Here is a 26,957-nt window from a genome sequence, read left to right as displayed (position 1 = left end):
TTGTGAGAGGGGTGAATTCATATGCTAATGAGTGGGAGGATCATCCCTACCATTGGGGAACCATCCACTCCTCTTTCACAGTGCCTTGGAGCTGTCCTGCCACCTCTGGGTGATCTGTTGGCTTATAGATTGGAGATTAAGTTTTACTTGAATTTGACTTGTCATCTTAGACCCAATTGATTTTAATTGGTTTACATTATCCCCTTGTGCTATGTCATTCTTTCAAAGGTTGTGCTCTGCCCCCTTTCCTCCTGTTTCATGCTCTTTTCCTGAGCCCCATCCAGACCCACAAGGTTGCCTCTACAATCTTCTGGAAAGACAATCAGAAAATAACTGGTCTTGGGAGGGAAATACTCTATAATATCCAACCCCCTAATCCTACCTAGTACTGGTCACACTGGAAATCTTGGGGACACCCAACTCCAGTCCGGGGGTCCCAGGAAGTCATCATGCCTTGACCTCCCTAGGGATCTGGTCCTCGAAAGGTTGTCACGCCTCAACCTGCTCGGGGATCCGCTAGTCCCAGGGATCCCAGGAGGTCGTCACGCCTCGACCTGCCAGGGACCCAATCCTCGGGAGGCTGTCACGCCTCAGCCTGCCCGGGGATTCGATCTCTAGGAGGCTGTCACGACTCAGCCTGTCTTGGGATCTGCACCTGACTCAGGGACGCCTGGCTCTCAGGTTGCAACAGTACTAGGTAGGATGAGCATATATCATATCTATTCCCATCCATGGTGGGCAAACTAGCAATGAGTTAGAAACCATTTAATTCTACCCAGCATTGGTCACGCTGGAGACCTTGGGGACGCCCAAACTCCAGTCCGGGGGTCCCAGGAGGTCATCACGCCTTGACCTGCCTAGGGATCTGGTCCTCGAAAGGTTGTCACGCCTCAACCTGCTGGGGGATCCGCTAGTCCCAGGTGTCCCAGGAGGTCGTCACGCCTCTACCTGCCCAGGGACCCAATTCTTGGAAGGCCGTCACGCCTCGGCCTGCCTGGGGATTCGATCTCTAGGAGGCTGTCACGCCTCAGCCTGCCTGGAGATCTGCACCCTGACCCAGGGATGCCTGGCTCTCAGGTTGCAACATTTCTGGGTAAGATAAGCTTCAAAAAGACTCACCCCTAAGGAAGTCCACCCATGAAAATCGAAAGAGGTCTTTTTCTTTTCTCCCTGTCATGACTGTCTTTCAGATGGGAAATAACCAATCCACTTCCCGGCAGACGCCCTTGAGATGCATCCTTGATAACTGGAAGCTGTTCGACCCTTTATCTCTAAGGAAAAGTCACTTGAAGTTCTTTTGTGCCACTGCATGGCCACAGTATCCACTAGGGGTCAAGGAACACTGGCCTGAGGATGGGACTTTAAATTACAATACCATCCTGCAATTAGAATTATTCTGTAAAAGACAAGGGAAATGGACAGTGATCCCCTATGTCCAAATTTTCTTCCGACTAAGAGATATGAAGGAACTCTGTCTTAAGTATGGGATTGTTGTACGCCTTATAAGTGAGCCCACTAGGCAAATGGTGTTAGGTATAGGCAACCAAGAAAAGGAACCCCCTCATAAAGGCTCACCTCCCACTGCTCCCGAGTCACCTGGTGCTCCTTCCTTATATCCAAACTTGCCCCCATACCCGGGAGCATCCCCTCCACAAAAGCCAGCTCGAGTATGTCCCTTAGTTGAAACTGGAAGAGAATACGGACCAACCCGGGTCCATAAGCCCTTCTCCCTCTTAGAACTAAGACAGATCAAACAAGACCTGGGAAGCTATACAGATGACCCAGGCAAATATATAGATATATTCCAACATATTACCTTGGCCTTTGACTTGACGTGGAAAGACATCATGGTCATATTTAGTCAAACTTTATCTGACTCTGAACATACTAGGGTCTTAAAGGAGGCCCGGAGGTATGCAACAGGGCTTCACTTGTCCAGTGATAGATACCCAGTAGGGGAAACTGCAGTCCCCTCCTCCAGTCCTAATTGGAATTATAATGACCCTGAGCACATCTGGGAAAGAGATCATTTTCTAATCTGTGTGAAGGCAGGACTGAAAGCAGCCCAGCAAAAAGTAATTAGCAATGCCCGGGTCTCAGCAATAACTCAGAAATCCAATGAGAACCCCATTGCCTTTCTGAAAAGGCTAAAAGAGGCACTCCAAAAGTTTACCAATCTGGACTTAGACTCTTATGAGGGACAGGTGATTTTAAAGGACAAATTCCTGTCCCAATGTGCATCAGATATCAGAATTAAGTTACAACAGCTACAACAGCAGGACCCCACTGCCTCTTTAGATGAGATGGTCCAGACAGCCACCAATACCTTTTATAACAGAGAACAGGAGAAGGAGGCCAAGGCCCAGGAGAAAGAGAGAAAGAAAGAGACAAGGCATGCCTAGATGCTGGCCGCCCTCCAGGGAAGCCCTATGACAAACCCTGAGTCCTTGAAGGACAAGGCATGAGACAAATGCCTGATCTGTAGACAGGCGGGGCATTGGGCCAAAGAGTGTCCAAACCGTGACAAGTCTCCTAAAATGGCTTGCCACAAATGCCATCAACTGGGACATTGGGTGGCACTCTGCCCTCAGGACCCAAGAGCCTCAAGGTCAAGTGCCAAGCCTACCCTCACGATGGTTCAAGAGGACCGAAGTGGCCTGCTCCAGCCAGCCTGCCTGTCACAGATAACTATCACGGGGCTGGAGCCAAGGGTGCAATTGGATGTGGCAGGTAGGTCCAAAAATTTCTTGGTTGACACAGGGGCTACCTACTCTGTCTTGATCTCCTACTCTGGACCCTTCTCCCAAACCTGTACCATTTTGGGTGCTACAGGAAAAGCAACTACTAAAAGATTCACCGGAGCACTTCTTTGTTGCTGGGATGGACAAATATTTTCCCACCAGTTTCTGGTGGTCCCTGAGTGCCCTACTCCCTTATTGGGAAGAGATATACTCACTAAACTGGGGACCATCCTTGTGATGGGAAGTTTTTCAGCCCCTAGAGCCCTGCAGCTCCTGGTTACTACTGAAGAACCCATTACACCTTCAATAGAGAGGGACCAAAAACCATGGGAGGACAAAATTAACCCCCAGGTGTGGGACCAGGGGATTCCTGGTCCACCAAGCTGAACCAGTCATCATTGTCCTCCGAGATCCCACGCGGTTTCCTAACCGGAAACAACACCCTCTCAAAAGAGAGGCTCAGGAGGGACTACAGCCTTTAATAAATAAATTCCTTGCTTATGGGCTATTGGTCCCCACCAGTTCGCCATGTAACACCCCAATCCTCTCAGTAAAGAAAAAAGACAGAACCTGGTGAATGGTTCAAGATCTCCGGATCATAAATGAAGCTGTAGTCCCCCTCCATCCCACAGTACCCAATCCCTATGTAATCTTGGGAGAAATCCCACCCAGTGCCAAGTGGTTTACAGTCTTGGATCTCAAAGATGCATTTTTGTGCATACCACTGGCTAAAGAATCCCAATATCTTTTTGCTTTTGAGTGGGAGGCCCCAGGAGAAAAACACCAACAGATGAATTGGACAGTATTACCTCAGGAGTTCAGAGATAGCCCCCACCTGTTTGGACAGGCCCTTAGCCGAAATCTCCTAGATCTAGAACTTAGACCTAATGGGAAAATATTACAATATGTAGATGACCTACTAATCTGCTCTCCAGATGAGAAAAGTGTCCAACAACACACAATTCACATTCTAAAGTTCTTGGCAGAAAGAGGATATAAGGTCTCCCGTGCTAAGGCACAGATGGTTGAGACAAAGGTCACTTACCTGGGAGTTCAGATTACACAAGGGTCCAGGAGGCTGTTCTCTGATCTGGTACAGGAATCCTCCAGTTGCCCTTCCCCACCACTAGAAAACAATTGTGAGCTTTCCTGGGGCTAACTGGATGTTGTAGAATCTGGATACCCAACTATGGTCTAATTGCCCAGCCCTTATATGAAAGCTTAAAGGGACAAGATGATTCAATCCTACTGATATGGGGAACTCCTCAAAAGAAGGCAGAGGCTACAATAAAACAGGCCTTAACTCAGGCACCTGCTTTGAGGTTGCCAGACCCAGAAAAAGCATTCCAACTTTATGTCCTTGAAAGAGAGGGAATAGCCTTGGGAGTGTTAACTTAAAAGTTGGGATCTGAGCCCCAGCCTGTAGCTTACTTATCCAAAAAGCTCGATCCACCTACCCGAGGCTGGCCCCCCTGCCTTCGAAATCTTGCAGCTATTGAAATCATGATAGAAGATGCTTTAAAACTCTCCTTTGGGGGCAAACTAACTATTTTTACCAGCCACCAAGTAAAACAACTCCTAAAAGAGAGAGGCCATTTATGGATGTCTGATCAAAGAATCCTCAGATATCAAGTAATGCTGATGGAAGATCGAGGCCTCACGATATCCCCTTGTGAGGTTCTTAACCCAGCCACCCTCCTGCCTACCGCCGAGGGCTCTCTCCCCTTTCACTCTTGTCTAGAAACCTTGGACCACAGGATACAACCCGAGAGGGATTGTCAGAAGATCCTCTGACCAATCCTGAGGAAATCTGGTACACTGATGGAAGCAGCTTTGTCTTGGATGGAAAAAGAAGAGCTGGGTATGAAGTAGTCTCCAATTTCGAGACCATAGAGGCTAAGGCTCTGCCACGAGGTACTTCAGCCCAATTAGCTGAGCTCATAGCCCTGATTCGAGCTTTAGAGCTGGGAAAAGGAAAAAGAATAGCCATTTATACTGATCCCAAGTATGCCTTTCTGGTGCTACATGCACATGTGGCTATTTGGAAAGAAAGGGGCTACTTGACCACCCAAAGGTCCCCAATCAAATATGGTGATCAAATTCTTCGACTCTTGGAGGCAGTCCATCTGCCCACTGAGGTTTCAGTCTCCCACTGTAAAGGACAACAAAAAGGGAACAGAGAAGTGCCACGAGAGAACCAAGCAGCTGATCAGGCAGCTAGGAGAGCAGCATTACAGAACCATGACCTAATAGGGATTGCCACCTTAGTTCCACAGACTAATTTGCCAGAAACTCCTTCATATCCTGAAGGTGAGATTCTTAAAGCTAAAAGCGAGGGCTTTCAAGAAGATTATGTGGGGTGGTTCCAAAAGGAGGGACTCCTTTTTCGGCCTGGGAACCTCCAATGGAAGTTGGTTAATTCCTTACATGCCACTACTCATTTAGGAGAAAAGGCCCTTCAAAGATTATTAGAAAGGTCCTTCAGGGGAACAGGCTTCCAAACAACTATAAGACAGGCGGTGTCCTCTTGTCCCACTTGCCAATTAAACAACCCTCAAGGAGCTCAAAGACCCCAGCTGGCCCAGCCCATCCAATGACATGGGACCTACGTAGGAGAGGACTGGCAGATGGATTTCACCCAGATGCCAGTTTCTCAAGGGTATAAATACCTATTAGTCATGATAGATACATTCACAGGATGGATTGAAGGCTTTCTCACCCGGACTGAGAAGGCTGAGGAGGTGGTAAAAAAACGGTTCCATGAAATCATTCCAAGATTTGGTCTGCCCAGGTCATTACAAAGTGACAATGGGACATCGTTTCCTTCTAAGGTCACTCAAGGGGTCTCGAAAGCATTGGGCATTACTTATTATCTCCTCTGCCTGGAAGCCTCAATCTTTGGGGAAAGTAGAAAGAGCCAATCAATTCTTAAAATCAGCAATAAAAAAAATAACCCAGGAGACCTCCCTGGGATGGAAGGAGGCTTTACCGATAGCTCTCCTCTGCACCTGCATTGCCCCTAAGGAACAGCTTGGTCTTAGCACTTATGAGATGCTATATGGGAGACCTTTTGTTTATGTCAATGACCTCTTCCTAGAGCCAGAGGTTCAGACCCTCTAGTCTTATACCATGGCCATTGGGCAATTCAAACAGGATATACGCTTGTGGGGTATAAACCAGGACCCAAAAGATTCTAAGGAGTCACCACGATATGCTCCAGGGACTCAAGTCCTAATTAAAGTCTGGAAAGATGGATCCCCAAAAGCTCAACTCCAGCCCACATGGAAGGGCCTCTACCCTGTAATACTTTCTACCCCCACAGCAGTCAAGGTACCAGGACATGACTCCGGGTTTCACTACTCACGAGTCAAGCTGTGGAAGAAGACAGAAGAGGACACTCAATACACCTGTGAGCCCCTGGGGGATCTCAGATACCTATTCAGGACTACCAATGAGTGCCATTCTAATGAACATCCCCAAAATCTAGTTTCTGGGGATAAGATTTCTCAAGATAGCTCTAAAGAGCCAACACAGCTTGACAGAGATTATACTCCAAAACAGACAAGAGATAGATCTTCTGATCCCTGAACAAGGAGGGACTTGAGCCATCCTGGTGATGTATATTTAAACTTGGCTAATGTCCCTACTAGTCCTTGTTATGCTATATTGATGATGCTTATGGTTATTCCATGTACTGTCAGTTGTCTAACCTGTTTGGTCTCTGCCCAGGTCAACAAGCTACAACATACAGTGCCAGTTCAACAAAGATGTAAAACTACAGCCGACCACAGAAAATATCACTCACCCTTAAATGGACACTGCTATAAGGACTCTGAGGCTTCAGACTAGCAAGAGGGAGAAGCCCAATACCCCCTCATTGCCCCAGTTCAGCAGGAAGTAGCCAGAAAGACCTCGACGCCCCTATTCCCAAATAATTGGGCCTCCCATCTCTTGAGGGGGGAATGTTAGGTAGGTAGAACAGGGAAGAGGAGTCCAAAATGGCGGTGGCTACAGACAAGGAAGGGAAAAGCTCGTGAAAATGAAACAAAAGGTCCGAGGACCGGAGTGAGGACCTCAGGTAAAAGAAACAACACTCCTGGCTGGCCCATTTTACATAGGACAGGCCCAGGGAGAGATAAACATATAAATAAAAGAGCCAAAGCTAGCTGGTTCACTCTCTCTCCCGCGCGCTGGGACGCTCTTCTCCTTGTGTCTTTAGATTGATGTGCCCTCACGCCTCAAAGAGATGGATTTTCCTGCTATCTTCTAAATAAAATAGAGCTGTAACACTGATTTGTCTAAGAGCTATTTGAGACCTGAGAGCTATAACACAGTCTATCCAAGACCTGAGAGCTGTGACTTGCCGAGGGGGCTTTAATGTCCATCACTCCAAGTCTTTGTTGTGACGAGACAAAGAATCGAGGAACATACACTCATGTGACAGTTCCAAATAGGAAAATGAGTACGTCAAGGCTGTATATTGTCACCCTGCTTATTTAACTTCTATGCAGAGTACATCACAACAAACGCTGGACTGGAAGAAACACAAGCTGGAATCAAGACTGCTGGGAGAAATATCAATAACCTCAGATATGCAGATGACACAACCCTTATGGAAGAAAGTGAAGAGGAACTAAAAAGCCTCTTGATGAAAGTGAAAGAGGAGAGTGAAAAAGTTGGCTTAAAGCTCAACATTCAGAAAACGAAGATCATAGCATCCGGTCCCATCACTTCATGGTAAATAGATGGGGAAACAGTGGAAACAGTGTCATACTTTATTTTTCTGGGCTCCAAAATCACTGCAGATGGTGACTGCAGCCATGAAATTAAAAGACACTTACTCCTTGGAAGAAAAGTTATGACCAACCTAGATAGCATATTCAAAAGCACAGATATTACTTTGCCAACTGAGGTCCATCTAGTCAAGGCTATGGTTTTTCCTGTGGTTGTGTATGGATGTGAGAGTTGGACTGTGAAGAAGGCTGAGCACCGAAGAATTGATTCTTTTGAACTGTGGTGTTAGAGAAGACTCTTGAGAGTCCCTTGGACTGCAAGGAGATCCAACCAGTCCATTCTGAAGGAGATCAGCCCTGGGATTGCTTTGGAAGCAATGATGCTAAAACTGAGGCTCCAGTACTTTGGCCAACTCATGCGAAGAGTTGACTCACTGGAAAAGACTCTGATGCTGGGAGGGATTGGGGGCAGGAGGAGTGGACGACTGACGATGAGATGGCAGGATGGCATCACGGACTCAATGGACGTGAGTCTAAGTGAACTCCGGGAGATGGTGATGAACAGGGAGGCCTGGCATGCTGCGATTTATGGGGTCTCAAAGAGTTGTACACGACTGAGCGACTGAACTGAACTGAACTGAACTGATGTGTATTCGTACACATTTAACTTAGAGAATTTAGAAATGCTAGATCAAAACTGGTATATTAGAATTGAGGATGATTGACAAAAAACTGCAAAACTTGTCAATATGTCAATTAATCTGTTTTGTCTATTTTTCATGGAATTCATTTCCTTAAATGTTAGGCAGTTACGTTTTTTAAGGAACTTCCACACTGTGCTCGCCCCATGACTGCCCCAGTTTACGTTCCCTCCAGCCGTGTAGGAGGTTCCCTGATCTCCAAGCCTCTTCAGCGTTTATGATATTATTAGTGGGCTCTTTGTTAACTGTTATTCTGACTGGCATGAGGTGATGCATCATTGTAGCTTTGTTTTGCATTTCTTATTGTTTAGCGCTGGTGAGCATCTTTCATATGCCTCTTGCCCATCTAAAAGAGCAAGTTGCCCCACCCAGGCTCAGCAGTTGTGGCACACAGGCTTAGTTGCCCCAAAGCATGTGGAGTATTCCTGGACCAGAGATCAAGCCCATGTCCCCGGCACTGTCAGATGGATTCTCCACCGCTGGGTGACCCGTCTGTTTAGCTTTTTTCCTTTTGAGATGCATGTGTATTTTGTATTGGAATATAATTGCTTTACAATGTTGTGTTAGTTTCTGCTGTACGACATCATCAATCAGCCATAAGTATACATGAATCTGCTCCCTCTTGAACCTCCCTCCCGTGATCTCCATTTCACCCCTCTGGTCAGCACAGAGCACCAAGCTGAGCTCCCTGTGCTATCCAGCAGCTTCCCACTAGCTCCCTGTTTTAACCATCAGTTCAGTTCATTTCACTTGCTGAGTCATGTCCAAGTCTTTGCGACCCCATGGACTGCAGCACGCCAGGCCTCCCTGTCCATCACCGACTCGCAGAGTTTACTCAAACTCATGTCCATTGAGTCGGTGATGCCATCCAACCATCTCATCCTGTCTCTCCCCTTCTCCTCCCCACTTCAATCATTCCCAGCATCAGGGGCTTTTCAAATGAGTCAGCTTTTCGCATGAGGTGGCCAAAGTACTGGAGTTTCAGCCTCAGCACCAGTCCTTCCAATGAACACCCAGGAATGATCTCCCTTAGGATGGGCTGGCTGGATCTCCATGCAGTCCAAGGGCCTCATAAGTCTTCTCCAGCATTTCAGCCACGGTGGTGTATGTGTGCCAGTGGGGCTCTTCAGTTTGTACCCCCCTTCTCCTGCTGTGTCCACACATCTATTCTCTATATTTGTGCAAATATTGTCTTAACTATATATGGAACCTAAAAAAATGGTGTTGATGAACTTATTTACTGAGCAGGAATATAGGCGCAGAGGTAGTTCTTAAGCTTTTGGATGTTAGGCTTTCAAGGCGTAAAATACATGGACAATCATTCCATGCATTTTACGAAGTGAAAGAAGCCCATTCAAAAATGCTACAGAAAGTAGGAATTTACAATATGACACTATGGTGTAGGTAAATGTTCATATGTGCTCAGTTGTATCTGAGTCTTTGTGAGCCCAGGGGCTGTAGCCTGCCAGGCTCCTCTGTCCATAGATTTCCCAGGAAAGGATACTGGAGTGGGTTTCCATTTCTCCCTCCAGGTGATCTTCCTGACCCAAGGATGGAACCTGCATCACCTGGATGTCCTGCATCGGCAGGTAGATTTCTTCCCACTCAGTCACCTGGGAATCTAGTAGAAAATATAGAATAGATTTAAAAGATCTGTGGTTGCCATGGGTTTCAAAGGAAGAACTATGAATATCCTGAATCTAGAGAACTTTCAGGACCGTGAAGTAATTTGTGTTAAACTGTTGTGATGGACACATGTTATTATACATTTGTCCAGAGGTATGGAGTGCACATCCCTAAAAGAGAAACATAAGAGTTTTTTACTGTCCTTGTAGATTCATCAGTGATAACAAATGCTCACTCTGGTGGGGAAAGGTAAGTAGGGAGATTGTCCACGTGTGGGAACAAGAGGTATATGGGAAATTATACCTTATTCTCAACTCTGCTGTGAATCTAAATCTTCTACAAAGTTGGTACTGGTACATGCACACTGAATGTTTTTTAGAATATATAATATTAGAAAGATGGACATGCTTCTATCTTTAATTTTTCCTTAGTCATTATACTTTAAAGATGTGAGAAAATAGAGCTCTCTAAATGGCGCAGACAACAAACTGTAGCAGTTGATTCATAAAACCTAGAAAAACACACACACAGGAAGTAGAACAATGTTCTCACGTGTTAATTCATGTGTAATGTAACTTAGGACAACACCGATCATTATTTCCTTGGTTGGTCATCAGATAGCATTTAGGGCATCATTTCCAAAGGCATTTGTCTCTGCCCACACACACTTGTTAACCTAGCGTGTCCTGCTCAGTTCAGTTCAGTTCAGCTGCTCAGTCCTGTCCTACTCTTTGCGACCCCATGGACTGCAGCTCGCCAGGCCTCCCGCTGCCTCCGGTTCATTGTCAAAAGAAAGCTGTGATGGAAATACCTCCAGGTTCCTAGTCTCTGAAGTTGGAGGTGCCACACCTGCAGAGAGGTGGTCACAATGCAAATCATTTTGTGAAAACCTGTGTCCCCAGGCTGCAGAGGAGGATGAAAAAAACTAAGGACATCTTTGGGAAGAATTCTGCAAGTAAAGCCTGGCAGGAACCCAAGTCCCGCAGGTGATTCCCACCAAACACTCACCTCTCCCCTCCCTTACCCCAAGGGCGCAGGTACAGGCGGAGGACCACCACACGCATCCTAGAAAGAGCCTCTCCCCAGGAAATCAGGTTGACCTTTGCTTCTAGAAGTTCCCACCCTAAATCCTCCCTTCCTGAGGTCTCAGATGTGCCAAATGTGAGGTTTCCCTCAGGGTCCTGAATGGAGGTCTTCCTCTTGCATTTTTTCAAAACCCTCGTAGCCAGGTGGCCCTGGTAGCTCAGAAGTAGGGTCCATTGTCTTTGGTGAATTGTTCTGTGGCCTGCTCTCTGTAATGCAAAAAGGAAGGAGAGGAACTAGCCGGGAAATTTTGCAAATTGAGAGAAACACCAGCATGTGATTGGCATTCAAGTTAGTCTTGATTACCCACTACAGATCAGGAACACAGAAAGTCAGCAAAGAGCTCAGAAAAGGGTGAGAGAAACAAGAAAACTTCTTTTTCACTGCAGCAGTTGCAGGTTAAAGGGCTGTATGTGTTATGCCCAAGTCGCGAAATCTCCCAATGACCACCAGGGAGCCAATATCCGATGCAAAAGCAAGAGAGTTTTTATCACCAAGCTCCAGCTGGGGCTCTCACCTATGCAGCTGCTATAGGGAGGAGCCCCGGGTTTTGGATTACATTGCTTATATAGGGAGTATACTTGGAAAAAAAGGATTTCTAGGTAGGGGAACGTCTGATTGGTCACTTTCTTTCGAAGGGTTATATGTTAGTTCTTGATTGGTCCCTATTGTCTAGGTAGACTATAAGTTCCTGAGCGTTAAGTCAGGAGATTTTGGTCTGGGGTCCAATTGGCTCGTGGGTGGTGGGGTGAGGTCAGGGGATTTCCAAAGGCTCTTTTCCTGGAACCTTACGAAATGGAGTTTTTCTGTTAACAAAATGGAGTAGCTTAGCTTCTTCATATGGATGCCTTTGAAGTTATTTTCTCAACATGCAGATGTGAGTTTGAGACGTCGTATCCCCACAGAAGACGCAGAGCAGGAGGAAGAAGAGGAGGAAATGGCAGCTTCTCAGGTAATTGTCCTGCCCCCGGTCTGGGACTGTGTCTGCTTTTCCTCCTGAAATGCCTGGACTGAGAATCTGCAAACCTTTAGTTCTCTGCTTCTAAGTTTTCTGCCTGGAGTGCTTGTTATCACCTTCTTATTTTTTTCCTTTTTTTTTTTTTTTTTAAATAGTGAAAGCCAGCTCTTCAGGTTTCGTCTCCCTCATATTCCAGAGCCTTTTCTCCATTGTCTGTATCCTGGCTTTCTATAGAGCATGATGAATTCTCAACATGAAATAGTGACTTTCAATGTTAAATACATTCCCTTTGTGAGAGATCAATACTGGGAGGCACTGGTATCTGAGAATCCCATTGGGATGCGGTTCAGTGTTAGGATCTTAGGGAAGTCGGGGAAATGCCATAATGAATTTACATGTGGATGCAATTCAGCTCTCTAGAACAGGAGTAAGAAAATGCCCTTGTTAATAGAATGAACTCAGCATTCCTGAATTTTTCAGAAGTAGCAGAGACAATCCTCTATACCGATAAGAAAAATATGCTAATTAGATGGACTATTAAGCTACAGATCATGGGAGGTATATAGGAGGTGGAATTTGCAGAAAACTGACATTTTTCAAAATAGATTGAGATCATGGTTTTCCTAATATTGCTAAGATGCCTGGCAGTGATATGCATTTTTCCGTGTACTCTTACCCCGTGACCTCTAATATTCATTGCTTCTGTGAGATTTCCAGGCTATGAAATTCAGTTTTGTTTTTTGTTGTTGTTGTTGTTGTTGTTGTTTTTTGTCTTGAACAAGGATCTTGGAAAGAAAAAGTGATGGATATGCCTATCACAGTTAATGAGGAAATGCTGTATCTTCTTAGTTACTCTTTGCTTTGAAAACTGAACACTGTCAGCTAAAACAGATGCACAATTTGAGAGATGTGAATTAAGTTTTATTTGGGGCAAAATGAGGACAGCAGCCCAGGAGACAGCATCTCAGAACTCTGAGAAACTGCTCCAAAGAGACAGTGGGGGAAGGTCAGTATGTGACTTTAGTGAAGGGGGAGTTCAGTGCAATCAAGCACTTACTTTACAAAAGGTTTCCTGCCAGTCGTGAGGAACTGAAGTCATCATTTAGTGGTTTAGTGCTTTCCTAGATATGAAGAGATGCAAGGATTGGGATCATAAAAGCAATTCCTGAAAATATCAGACTCTAGAATTGATGCTTTTGAACTGTGGTGTTGGAGAAGACTCTTAAGAGTCCCTTGGACTGCAAGGAGATCCAACCAGTCCATTCTGAAGAGATCAGCCCTGGGATGTCTTTGGAAGGAATGATGCTAAAGCTGAAACTCCAGTATTTTGGCCACCACATGAGAAGAGTTAACTCATTGGAAAAGACTCTGATGCTGGGAGGGATTAGGGGCAGGAGGAGAAGGGGACGACAGAGGATGAGATTGCTGGATGCCATCACGGACTCGATGGACATGAATCTGAGTGAACTCTGGGAGTTGGTGATGAACAGGGAGGCCTGGTGTGCTGCGATTCATGGGGTTGCAAAGAGTCAGACACTACTGCGTGACTGAACTGAACTGAAAGACCTGTTTCAGCAGATTTCCCTGGAACAGAGTGCCTCAATCCACCCTGAACTCCCTTAAGGGGACTGAAGTCAGTTGCAGCACCATAGGGTTCATTCTCCCCAGAGACAGATGGCAAACGCCCTTGTTGTTGTTCAGTTCAGTCATGATGTACTCTGCATAGAAGTTAAATGAGCAGGGTGACAATATACAGCCTTGACGTACTCCTTTTCCTATTTGGAACCAGTCTGTTGTTCCATGTCCAGTTCCAACTGTTGCTTCCTGACCTGCATACAGATTTCTCAAGAGGCAGGTCAGGTGGTCTGTATTCCCATCTCTCTCACAATTTTCCGCAGTTTATTGTGATCCACACAGTCAAAGGCTTTGGCACAGTCAATAAAGCAGAAATAGGTATTTTTGTGGAACTCTCTTGCTTTTTCCATGATCCAGCAAATGTTGACAATATGATCTCTGATTCCTCTGCCTTTTCCAAAACCAGCTTGAAAATCAGGAAGTTCACAGTTCACGTATTGCTGAAGCCTGGCTTGGAGAATTTTGAGCATTACTTTGCTAGCATGTGAGATGAGTGCAATTATGCGGTAGTTTGAGCATTCTTTGGCATTGCCTTTCTTTGGGATTGGAATGAAAACTGACCTTTTCCAGTCCTGTGGCCACTGCTGAGTTTTCCAAATTTGCTGGCATACTGAGTACAGCACTTTCACAGCATCATCTTTTAGGATTTGAAATAGCTCTACTGGAATTCCATCACCTCCACTAGCTTTGTTCGTAGTGATGCTTTCTAAGGCCCACTTGACTTCACATTCCAGGATGTCTGGCTCTAGATGAGTGATCACACCATCATGATTATCCAGGTTGTGAAGATCTTTTTTGTACAATTCTTCTGTGTTTTCTTGCCACCTCTTCTTAACATCTTCTGCTTCTGTTAGGTCCAGACAATTTCTGTCCTTTATCGAGCCCATCTTTGCATGAAATATTCCCTTGGTATCTCTAATTTTCTTGAAGAGACCTCTAGTCTTTCCCATTCTGTTGTTTTCCTCTATTTCTTTGCATTGATCTCTGAAGAAGGCTTTCTTATCTCTCCTTGCTATTCTTTGGAACTCTGCATTCAGATGCAGAGAAGAGAATGGAGGAGCTTGTGGCGGAGGGAGGAAGATAGAAAGACCACATGCACGCGGGAGAGAGCGCTTTGGCTCCTCCTTTTATATGTTTTCTCCTCGACCTGGGCCTGCCCTATGCAAATTAGGTTTAGCCAGGAGTGCTGTTTGTTCTACCTGAAGTCTTCACTCTGGTCTTCGGACCTTCCTTTGACCTTCCTTGTCTTTTAGTCTCCGCCATTTTGGACTCCTTTTCCCTATTCTACCTACCTAAAAATATCATCTTCAAATATTTATGTACATTTTCAATCAGTTAAAAATTATCCTGATTTTATTGACATGACAATTTGTCTCTTAATAAGTATACAGTCCCGTTTTAGTGTATGTCTGTAGGCATGAACATGTTAACATCATTTGATTGATTTTTTTCTTTTTCTTTTTTTTGAAGAGTCCCTGAAGCAGGGAATAGCTACCCACTCCAGTATTCGTGCCTCGAGAATCCTGTGGAGAGAGAAGCCTGGCAGGCTACAGGTTGCAAAGAGTAGGACAAGACTGAGTGACTAACACTTTTCCTGTTTTTAGTATTATTTACAAATACAGTAATTTCTATAAACTTTCATTAGAGTTAGCTCTGTGCATTTGTCTGTGTTTGATTAAAGTCTAGGGTCACAAACTGAAGTAAAAGTTGCTGCTGATGCTAAGTCGCTCCAGTGGTGTCCAACTCTGTGCGACCCCATAGACGGCAACCCACCAGGCTCCCCGATCCCTTAAGCTGTCATTTCAATGAAGTTTGTTAAAATATTTGCCAAAAGATGCTACAGCAACATCATTGATTTTAAATTATTTCTGTTATACATTCAAGACTCTGAAAACTCTCAGAGAGTAGTATATACCAGATCATTAAAATGATTCTTGTCACCAAGGTTACTATTCTATCTGACCTGTAAAAATCTGTAAAGCACTTATAATTCAAAGTTAAATATGAATTCTTTGCTTACTATTCTACTTTGTTGCTGTTCAAACATTGTCACTCATGGAGCAGAATTTTCAACATTACTAGTTCAAATAAGCTTGTGAAAAATGTGGCACACTGAGCCCATTCCAGAACATTTGGATCAGGAAGTGCTTTGTAAATATATTTCCTGTTTCTTTTGATAGACAGTTTATCATCTGTCAACTGAGTACAACACTCAAAAATAAATATGCCAATGTTGATCTGATTATATAATTTCTCTTCCAAATCAGAATAATTTCTGTAGTGGTTGATGGATCGTATCTCATCCTCTTTTCTTGGGGTTAAAAATGTGGTAGAAGATATTACTGTGTAAAAATTGTATTCTTGTGTAACACCAGACATTCTCCTAAATCAAAACCATTTCTCTTGCTGTTTTCCTATTGGGTCACATTAGGAAGTCTTCCCATGGCCACATGGCACCTGTACTTTGTATTTCAGGGACGGCTGACATTCCAGGATGTGGCCATAGACTTCACTCAAGAGGAGTGGGAATGCCTGGACCTCGGGCAGCGAGAATTGTACAGGGACGTGATGTTAGAGAACTACAGCAACCTGGCCTCCTTGGGTGAGGATAACTGCCTTCCAGAATCCCTTCTCTACCCATTGGGTTTTGGTTCCTGTATATCTAGAATGTCTCCTAGAATCCTCTGCTCCTTATAATAGTTTCAGATCCCTGCTTTCTATGGGAAAATGGTTATTTATGAGTTGAGAAAGAAGACTTCATGATGACTCATTATGATTCTAACTTTTCCTTGATGGAATCTGTCTCCTTCTTCTAGGTGAGTGGTAATTCTGTAGGTTCTGTGGTATAAAAGGGTGCCACTCTCCTTTATAAATCAGATTTCTCCTACTTACTTACTTTGGCCTTAGTAGTACTTGACTAGGATCTCAAGTACTAGAATCTCAACTAGAATCTTTTCTTTATGTGTTAAAACTGCTTCGATAAAGTATTTGGGGATATAATTTTCTAGGCTATATTAACATTCAACCATGCCTTCTCTAGAATGTTAATAATGTAATAATGTAATGAGCAAGATTCCAGTCATGTCTGACTCCTTGCGACCCTATGGAGTAGTCCATGGAATTCTCCAGGGCAGAATAGTGGAGTGGGTGGCTGTTCCCTTCTCCAGAGGATCTTCCTAACCCAGGCATCAAATACAGGTCTCCCACAGTGCAGGTGGCTTCTTTACCAGCTGAGCCACCAGGGAATGTTAATACAGCTTAGGAAATTATGTCCCCAAATACTTTATTTCTAGGCTGTATTACATTCTACCATGCCTTCTCTGGGCTACCCAGGTGGCAATAGTGGTAATGAACCTGCATGCCAATGCAGGAGATGTAAAAAGAAATGGGTTCGATCCCTGGGTTTGGAATAATTCCTGGAGGAGGACATGGCAACCCACTCAGTACTTTTGCCTGGACACTCCCATGGACAGAAGAGCCTGGCGGGCTACAGTCCATAGGGTGACAAAGAGTCAGACATGACTGGAGCGACTTAGCACATGTGTCTTCTCTTCTCACTTGAATACATATGAGATTGGAAACTGATGAATCTCTAGGAAAACAAATATTCCTTTTCCTGATAGCAGGTCTTGTGGTCTCTAAGCCAGACCTGGTCACCTTTCTGGAGCAAATGAAGACTCCCTGGGATGAAAGGAGACTGGAGACGCCAGCCATATACACAGGTAGGTGTGAATGGATGGAGCCGATGAGTCAACGACGGGTCCAAGGATTAGTGAGGAATTCATCCTTTGTCATGTGGTTTGGGAAGATCTGCTTCAATGGAAATGATTGTAGAGAAGTCTGGGTTTCTTTCTGTTGCTGTCATAGGCAGATATCACCTGCCCCATTCTGTCTCTTTAAATCATTCCTGAATTCATCTCCAGTGATTACTTTTCTCAATCACAGTGAGAACAGACATCCTTCTCTTGGCCTGTGACAACCTGCATGAATCGATTACTATTCCATTTCTTGGGTGGGGGTTGGGGTCCTAGGAAAACTGCACATTTCTGAAAAACTGTACGACGCTCCTATTAAGGTTTGTACCTCTAGATGGCAGTGTGTGAGTGGAATTGTAGACATGCTGCCAAACTTTTAAGAATACTGGGGACAGAGGTTTTGTGTGTGTGTGTGTGTTTAGGTTTTTTTTTTTTTTCCCCTGACTTTAATTTCTAAAACACTGGAAGCTTCAAATAGGATCTTGTAAATTTTGAGTTCAAGTTATTTCTTCACTGCATAAACCAAAACCTCCCTAAAGAGAAAGAATGCCAATCTCAGGGTTACCTCAAAGTTTCTGGTTTCTTCATATGAACTCATATGAAATGTTAAGTGTATTTGCCTCAATTCCTTAATGCTAAAAGACTTAAATATATTCAATTAACTGAAAGAATTTTCAAATAAATTGGCATAAGAGCTTAAAACATTTTCCAACATATTTTTAATGGTTTCAAACTATTGCAATGTTTAGATAATAGAATCTTTTTAAAACATTGTCATTGGAGTATAACTGGTTTACAATGTTGTACAGCAAAGAGCATCCATTTTACGTATAGATATCTACTCTTTTTAAGATTTCCTTCCCAATTAGATCTCCACAGAGCATTGATAGTGTTCACACCATATTTTCAAAGTCTCATTTCTTAATTCCTCAAGAACTGCTTCTTTATTTAATTAATCTTGTTATCAGCTTCCCCAGGCTTTGTCCTACATGTCCTCGCTTTCTGATTAGACCTATGTCAGTATCATTTATGATTTTTATATTGAACCATCATATAGAACACGCTAAAATAAAAAGTGGGTTAAAGAATTAGAGGCATCTAGCGGCATCAGCATTTAAGATGACTTAAGTGAAAGAGTAATCATTAGACTGCCTGTCTCTTCTTCATTTAGTGGTTGTTGTAGCTTTTTGTCTTGCTCCTTCCTCTACACCATACTTCTTTGTCCTCTCATTTTGTCACATTTTCTGGGTCTGTGGTCTGTTCTGCAGGCTGCAGGATCCTAGCTCCTCTTGCTCTGTTGTCTTCCCCCAGGGGGTGAGGTTGGTCCACAGGCTTGTACCCTTATCCCCTTGATCTGGGCTTTGATTGCTGTTATTCTGTCCCGAGCCTCCCCTGGATATTCAGGGGAGCTTCCCCTTGGCTCTCTGGTTGTCACTGCCCTGTCAGGGGTGGGGTCTGCTCCCTGGTTGGTGGAGAAGAGCCCCCAGATCTGTTTCTTTGCTGTGATTCTGATCTGTGGTCAAGGCAGGTAGGATTGGAGGACACCCACTGGGAGAGAAGCCACTAAGGATTGCTCCTCTGGGGATGTTCACCTTGGGTGTGCTCATGTTCTGTGTGAGTCTCATGTGATCCCATGTTGGCACTGCTCTTGGCCCCCCTTCAATCATGGGCATGCTGGCACATTGCTCTGGTGTCTCTCAGATGTTGTTTTCACTGGAACACCAGCAAAGATCCAGTGAACTAAGGTCCCAGAATTGTATTCAGGAGCTGGACCTGCTGTGGCGCTATGGGGGCAGCTCAGACTCTGGCCTGGCCCCACCCCCTAGTATACCTCCCCACAAAGTCCACAGCTGCTAAAGCTGCACCTCCCATGACTGGGGGAGCCCTGGTTGTCCATTTGGATGTTCTGTAGGGGCTGAGTTGACAAAGCCAGTTGCAGGTATAAAAGCATGGTTTGTGTAACCGTGAGGAGAGACTTCAGGTTTTCTTCCTTAACCCTGGGGCTCAGCTGAGGTTTCAGCTCCTTCTCTGTGTGTGGGCCACCCACAGGTGTCTGCTCCAGAGGCTGCGCCAGAGCACAGGAGTCTGCTGATTGTGGAGGAGGTGCATGGGGGGAGGCTGTGGCTGGAGCTCAATAGAGCCCACCTGGGTGGTGGCCCTTCCTAGTGCTGGGGGAGGAGGAGCCAGCGCAGGGGGAGAGGGGCTGCAATGGTAGGTCTTCCCTTTGGGCATCACTCAACAATGGCGCTCTGCTGTCTGGTGATTCAGGCTTCCTCCACAAGCATTCTTATTTATAGAGCTCCTCCCTTACCCCCGTCCCCTCAGGATGTCTCCTCACAGACCACAGCAGTCCTCTGCCTGGGTCTGCTCTCCAGACCCCACATTTCAGCACCCAGCCTTTGTCTGCAGCAGTGGACACTCTCAGACTGGGTGGGCAGGGCTGGGATCAGTACCCTGTGTACAGGTCTCACTCTGTCCTGCTGCCAAGACTGTTGCCATGTTCTCTTCCCACAAAGAATGAGGCTCCCTTTCTGTCCCAGCTGAGCTCACACCAGCCCCAGTAGATAAGAATCGTAGATAAGAAAACTTTCATTTGGTATCTTTCAGCTCTGTCTTCTCATAACACCCATGGTTTGATGTCAAAGAATCCAAGATTAGAAAATTTAATCCAAAAAGTAAACCTAGGAATATATGAAAGAGCTCACCTTGGAAATGAACGTTTAATAAAAGACCAGGAATATACAGGGGTATGTGAAAGACCTAGAAGATGTTTATATGGACAGAAAGAAACTGAGACAGTTTCACACAATGCAGACATTACTGCCAAAAGAAATCAGCAATGTGAGTCAAACTGCAGAAAACATCCATTTCAGTTATCAACATCTGCAGAGAAGTGTATCTCTTCAAGCAAAGGCTTAAATCATTTTTTGAAATATACACGTTCTCTGAAGGGAAATGTGGAAAATCTGGAAAGTCATCCAGTCTCTACTCCAAGTACTCCTGCAAACCTCTCGGAACACAGGCTTCGATTACACATGCATTCAAGCACGTCTGAAAACCAGAAATTTAAAAATGATGGGGAAAACTCACAATATAATCAGTCTGAGGGATCTGTGAGCAAGGGGTCATTATTCTTCCACCAACAGACAGTTTCTCTCTGTTCCAAAATGTGTGATGTTGATAATAATGGAAGAGAATTAATCCTACCATCATTTTTCAATACACATCATGATATGGTTAATATGGAACAACTTCTCACGTGTAATAACAGAAGTCAGGCCTTAAGTAAGAGCTCTACACCCAATAATTACAAGCATATTTATGATGGAGTGAGAAGCCATGCATGCAATGAAAGTGAGTGTAAAACTGAACAAGACTCTAACCCTATGAAATATCAGGGACCTCAATCTTCCGACAAAGATTCTGAAAATAGTACATGGAGGAATATCTTTTATCAAACATCAGGTTTTCCACTAAATGAGAGTACACACACTGGAGAGAAGACTTACAATTGTGAATATGGTGATGTTTCTATTCAGTCTTCAAATCTCACTCAACTGCAGAGTATTCAGAATCCGCAGAAAAGTTACAAGTGTAAGCAATGTGAGAAAGCCTTTACTAACTCATCCAGTTTAAGTAGACACAGGAAAATTCATTCAGGATGGAAACCTTTCAAATGTACAGAGTGTGGCAACACCCTTAATCAGAATTCAGAGCTTAGTCAAGATCAGCAAGTCCACACTGGCAAGAAACTTTATGAATGTAAAGAATGTGGAAAAGCATTTATGTCTTCCTCAAACCTTAGTCGACACCAGCGAATTCACACTGGGGAGAAGCATTATAAATGTACAAAGTGTGGCAAAGCCTTTAATCAGAAGTCACATCTTACTGAACACCAGAGAATTCATACTGGGGAGAAGCCTTATAAATGTAAAGATTGTGGCAAAGAATTTAACCGGTGCTCAGGGCTTACTTGCCATCAGAGAATTCACACTGGAGAGAAGCTTTATAAATGTAAAGAATGCAGAAAACCCTTCAGTCACCATTCAAGTCTTATTCAACCCCAGCGAATTAACACTAGGGAGAAGCATTATAAATGTACAAAGTGTGGCAAAGCTTTTACTCAGAAGTCACATCTTACTCAACACCAGAGAATTCATACTGGGGAGAAGCCTTATAAATGTAAGGATTGTGGCAAAGAATTTCACCAGTGCTCAGGTCTTACTTACCATCAGAGAAATCATACTGGAGAGAAACCTTATAAATGTACAGAATGTGGGAAATCCTTTAGACAGAACTCAATTCTTACTCAACACCAGCGAATTCATACTGGGGAGAAGCCTTATAAATGTAAGGATTGTGGCAAAGACTTTAGCAGGCACTCAGGTCTTACTTACCATCAGAGAATTCATACTGGAGAAAAACCTTATAAATGTAAAGAATGTGGAAAAGCCTTCAGGGACCAGTCAACTCTTACTCAACACCAGCGAATTCATACTGGAGAGAAACCGTACAAATGTAAAGAATGTGGAAAAGCCTACATCAAGCACTCACATCTTACTCAACATCAGAGAATTCATACTGGAGGAAAAACCTTACAAATGTAAGGAAAGTGGCAAAGGCTTTAATCAGAGCTCTCACCTTACTAGACATCAGATAGCACGTTCTAGAGAGAAACCCTAGTAATAAGTGATGGAAGAGGTTTGTCCTAAACATACACTTCAGAAAATACAAGACTATTTATTTAAGAAAGAGAAGGAATGACATCACGAAAATGTAGGAAAGTATTTAATAAAAATGAAATCTAAATAAATATCAGAAATTGCACACTAGAAAAAGTGAAAGTTGCTCAGTTGTGTCCAACTCTTTGCATCCCCATGGACTGTGTCCATGGAATTCTCCAGGCCAGAATAGTGGAGTGGGAGGCAGATTCTTTACCAACTGAGCTATCAGGGAAGCCCGCACAATAGAAAGCATTTCATGAATCCTGTTTTTTGAAGTTCCTCTCCAGGTGTATTGTAGATAGTAATCCATAGTTAAAATAGATAGAAAATTGATATGTTAGTATGGCTTAGAACATGAAGGTTGGTATTTAGAAATGTACAATTATTAGCAATATGTCTTTGTTTATATTGACATGATTTGTCATGTCAATGTTTTGAAAACCAAAATAAATGTTATTCAACTCTCAAATTACTCCATGCTGCTATGCTTCATTTCTAGGGTGTATGCAAAGTTATGTTTTTGATGGCTGCTGTCTCAAAAATGAGACAAGACCTTCTATCCTAGGAAGAAATCATTTATATTTATTCTCCATTAGAAGATTAAGGACACAGTAATGTAACATGTACATCTAAATGGAGGTGTTACTCATTCAGGTCAAACATCCCTATAGGTCACCATGACGTAAGTGTTCAGGGAGTAATAAAGTAAGATGTACATTTTCAATAGTTATGTCACTTGTTTTTTAAGTAAAATACAATGACAGTTCACTGAAATCTTGATGTATCTTTATAATATCAACAGAAGTCATGAATATTAGTTGATATGTTTCAGATAAAGACATCTCTGATTCCCTAGAAATGTATGGAAACCCCTCCCAGAAAAGTCATGTAATTAGTGTATGTCTTGTTTCGTAAATGATTAACCTCCATTTTGTAACCATAGGAATCACAGTTCTCAGATCCTTGTATCAGAGGAATGAATATCGTTGTTTATGCTTGTAATCTGTATTTTATTCAGTTATACAGTGGGCTGGAAAAGATTTTATTCTGACTGTGTGATATGACATGTTAATAAAACTGGATGATTTCTTGTGATGAAGTTGGTGTGTAATGAATTGTGAACCTATCGATTTAAGGTTGAAGGGAAAATACCTAACAATAAACTCTTTGTTAGCACAGAGGGATGATATCTGTAACAATTAGTTTCCATACTGCCTTTAAGCCTCAACTAATTGGATATTCCCCATCATTTCTCCGTTGTACTTTTCCCCCTCTCTGTAACCGCTGGGACATTGTGATGGTTCTAAGAAGGATCATACACACCTGAACTACTCCATGCTGTTGCTGCCTCAGCGTCTGTCTGGGGAGCAGGCAGCCTGCAGGTCCTTGAACTCACACCAGCCAGTCCTGGGAACACCTGCACTAGATGACTACCCACCTTGAGACCAGCAGTCTTGCTGAACCCCAGGGTCTACTGCACAGGCCCCACTTCAGTGACACCCTCAGAGCTCACCAGATTCCTGCTCCTCTTGGTTTGAATGGACCGGTCCACACTCAGCCTGGGGAGCCCACAGCACTTCACCCAAGGACTCTTATAAAGACCTGAACCACAAGTACTGGAGCTTTCTCTGCTTGGTCCTAACCTTGACCTAAGAAATTCCTGCCCTAGAACCTCCTCTCCTGAGGGGTCTCAAGTGTGCTGAGTGTGAGGGCTGAAGCTCAGGGCTCCTGAGTGTGGGTCTTGGGGGAGAAGCATCAAAATAAACAGGGAACTTGCTGAAGACTCATTTCATGGCCCCTTTTCAGACCTGCAGATTTATAACTTCTTAGAGTGGGGACTTGACCTCGAGGGGTTCATATTCACTGAAATGGTTCAGAAAGAACCTTGTAAGTGGTTTCAACCCGGTTTCCTATCAAGATCACCTGACCAGTGTTAAGCGATAACCTCCCCACAAAGTTCTGTCTTGGTCCTGTGGGAGCATCAGTGTGGTGTGTAGGAGGTGCTCCAGGGGACTCTAAGGGGAGGCCCGGGTTAAGGACGTGGCTCCTGGTCCATCTGTGAGAGCTGAGGCCTGGCTTCAGTCTGAGGAGAGGCTGCAGGAATGGTCTAGCTGGATTTGGACCAGGGAAATCAGTCAGCTTACATCACCTGTGTGAGCAGAGGGTTAGGAGCTCTCTCTGAGGAGAAAAAAATCAAGAAATAAGTTGAAAGGCTGGTCTCCAGGTAGGAAGTAATTGTTCCTGAATCTCTCCTGAGGCAGGACAGGAAAGGTGGGTCTTTTCAGCTTTTCAAGGTCCTTCTGTCTGTAGGTGAAGTAGTTACAGGTTAAAGAGCTGTGCAGATGCGTTTGAAGGTATATTTTCAATATGCAGAGATGTATTTGCTACATAACATCCTCAGAGAAGACAGAGCAGTAGGAAGAAAAGGAGGAAATGACAGTTCTGTCCTGGGTTTGGGGCTGTGTCTGCTTTTCCCCCTAAAATTCTTGAACGGAGGGAACCTGCAAACCTTTAGTTCTCTGCTTCTAATTTTTCTGCCTGGGGAGTTGGTTATCAACTTATTTTTTCCTTTTCTTGTCATAGTGAGGACCAGCTCTTTAGATCACTTCTCCCTTGTGTCCGAGAACCTTGTCTCCCTTGTCTGTATCCTGGCTTTCTATAGAGCATGATGAGTTCTCAACCTGAGTGAGTGACGTTCAACTGGTGAAAATATTCCCCATATGAGAGATCAACATGGGGAGGCATAGGTTCTGAGATTCTCATTGGCATGTGGTTCAGTTTGGGACCTTAGAGAAGTAGGGGAAATTAGGGATCAATTTACATATATATGCAACTTGACACATTTAGAACAGGATTGAGAAATTGTCCTTATGAATAGAATTACCTCAGTGGTCCAAAATTCCACAGAAAGTTTGGGGAATAGAAGGAGAAAAGTATGAAAGACCTTTGTCTATATTGGTAGGAAGGACTCACTCTTAAGTGCAGTCTTAGGATACAGAACATGGAAGTTGTATAAGAAGTGAATTTTGTATAAAACTGATATTTTTCAGGATTCAGATCACTGCTAACATTTATCCCACTACACCTCACGTTCCCTGGTTCAGGTGCTTCTGCGATATTGTGATATTGTGAACTGTGATGTTCCTGCTTTTTGACTTTCATAAGGATTTTTGAAAGATTTAGTGAGGGATGTGTATAAGCTGCCAAAATTAATGTAGCAAACTGCGCCTTCTTAGTTCCCTTTGCTTTGGAAAATGAACACTCACCTCTGTTTAGTAAGGTTCTTGCATTTTGAGAATGGAGGTTTTCATCACTCAAGCCCAGGTCTGATCATTTCCATTGGTAATACACTCCACACTCATTTTCCAGACAGAATTCTTATCACATCTTTGTATTTTCTACAATATTTACAAGAATGTTATTACTTATGAATCTTTAAATGTTATATCTAAAATATAATGCAACACAAATGATAGAGATTTTGAAAGGAATAAAAGATTCAGAACCAAGAGCTCTAATTTTGTCATTATGTGTTCTTGCACCCTAGTGTATTTTAAAAATACAGAATATTGCCACAAATAAATTATAAGATTTAAGCACAGAAATCTATTTCTGATTTTATAAACATGAATCATTTTTCTCCCAACTAGTATATGTTTGTGTGCATGAAAATGTTAACAGTATATGACATTTTTTCTGTTTTTGATACTTTTGCCAGTTACCTCTACTGGTAAAACATCCATTAGAGTGGTCTTTGCGTTCAGTTCAATCCAGTTGCTCAGTAAGGTCTCTGTGTTGACTTAATTCTTTTTACATAAAATTGAGCTCAGATCCAATGAAGTAAATCCCAAGCTCTACATTTTCTGAATATTTGATCAAATATTCAAACAATTTTGAACAGCAATATTGTTTAATCTAAAATTATTTATGTGGCTCATTCAAGATTACAAAGTAAAAACTTAGAAAGTTATATAGAAATGGTCAGAAATGGTTCAGAACTGGTCAAAAGGATTGTTTTCTCTGCTTACTAATCTATTAAATCTGTAAAATCTGTACAGCGCATAAAGTTCAATAACTATGGATTTGTACCTGGCTCTTTTCAGTTCAGTTCAGTCACTCAGTTGTGTCCAACTCTTTGCCACCCCATGGACTGCAGCACATCTGACAATCACCAACTCCCAGAGCTTACTCAACCATGTATCCATTGAGTCCGTGACACCATCCAACCATCTCAACCTTTGTTGTCCCCATCTCCTCCTGCCTTCAATCTTTCCCAGCATCAGGCTCTTTTCCAATGAGTCAGTTCTTTGCATCAGGTGGCCAAAGTATTGGAGTTTCAGCTTCAGCATCAGTCCTTCCAATGAATATTCAGGACAAATTTCCTTTAGGATGGACTGGTTGGCTCTTCTTGCAGTTCAAGGGACTCTCAAGAGTCTTCTCCAACACCACAGTTCAAAACCATTGATTCTTAGGCACTCAGCCTTCCTCACACTCCAGCTCTCACATCCATACATGACCACAGGAAAAACCATAGCCTTGACTAGACGGACCTTAGTCGGCAAAGTAATGTCCCTGCTTTTGAATATGCTGTCTAGGTTGGTCATAACTTTTCTTCCAAGGAGTAAGCATCTTTTAATTTCATGGCTGCAGTCACCATCTGCAGTGAATTTGGAGCCCAGAAAAATAAAGTCTGACACTGTTTCCACTGTTTCCCTCTCTATTTCCCATAAAGTGATGGGACTGGATGCCATGATCTTCGTTTTCTGAATGTTGAGCTTTAAGCCAACTTTTTCAATCTCCTCTTTCACTTTCATCGAGAGGTTTTTCAGTTCCTCTTCACTTTCTGCCATAAGAGTGGTGTCATCTGCATATCTGAGGTTATTGATATTTCTCCCAGCAATCTTGATTCCAGCTTGTGTTTCTTCCAGTCCAGCGTTTCTCATGAAATACTCTGCATACAAGTTAAATAAGCAGGGTGACAATATACAGCCTTGACGTACT

The 26,957-nt window shown here is 43.5% G+C and overlaps 1 protein-coding gene across 1 annotated transcript in view; it reads left to right on the top strand.

The window, feature by feature from the left end:
* Positions 1-15,915: 15,915 nt before the first annotated feature.
* Positions 15,916-26,957, top strand: part of LOC114118029 (zinc finger protein 420-like) — a 42,439-nt gene continuing 31,397 nt past the window's right edge. Inside the window, exons 1-3 of the mRNA XM_060398826.1 lie at positions 15,916-16,079; positions 16,313-16,317; positions 20,814-21,814. Of these exons, the coding sequence (XP_060254809.1) occupies positions 15,920-16,079; positions 16,313-16,317; positions 20,814-21,814 (1,166 nt within the window). The 5' untranslated portion in view covers positions 15,916-15,919. The remainder of the gene's footprint in view (positions 16,080-16,312; positions 16,318-20,813; positions 21,815-26,957) is intronic.

The sequence above is a fragment of the Ovis aries genome, chromosome 14, assembly GCF_016772045.2.
Source record: "Ovis aries strain OAR_USU_Benz2616 breed Rambouillet chromosome 14, ARS-UI_Ramb_v3.0, whole genome shotgun sequence".
NCBI lineage: Eukaryota > Metazoa > Chordata > Mammalia > Artiodactyla > Bovidae > Ovis > Ovis aries.
The sequence above is the reverse complement of the archived record's forward strand: the minus strand, read 5'-3'. Positions and strand labels throughout refer to the sequence as shown.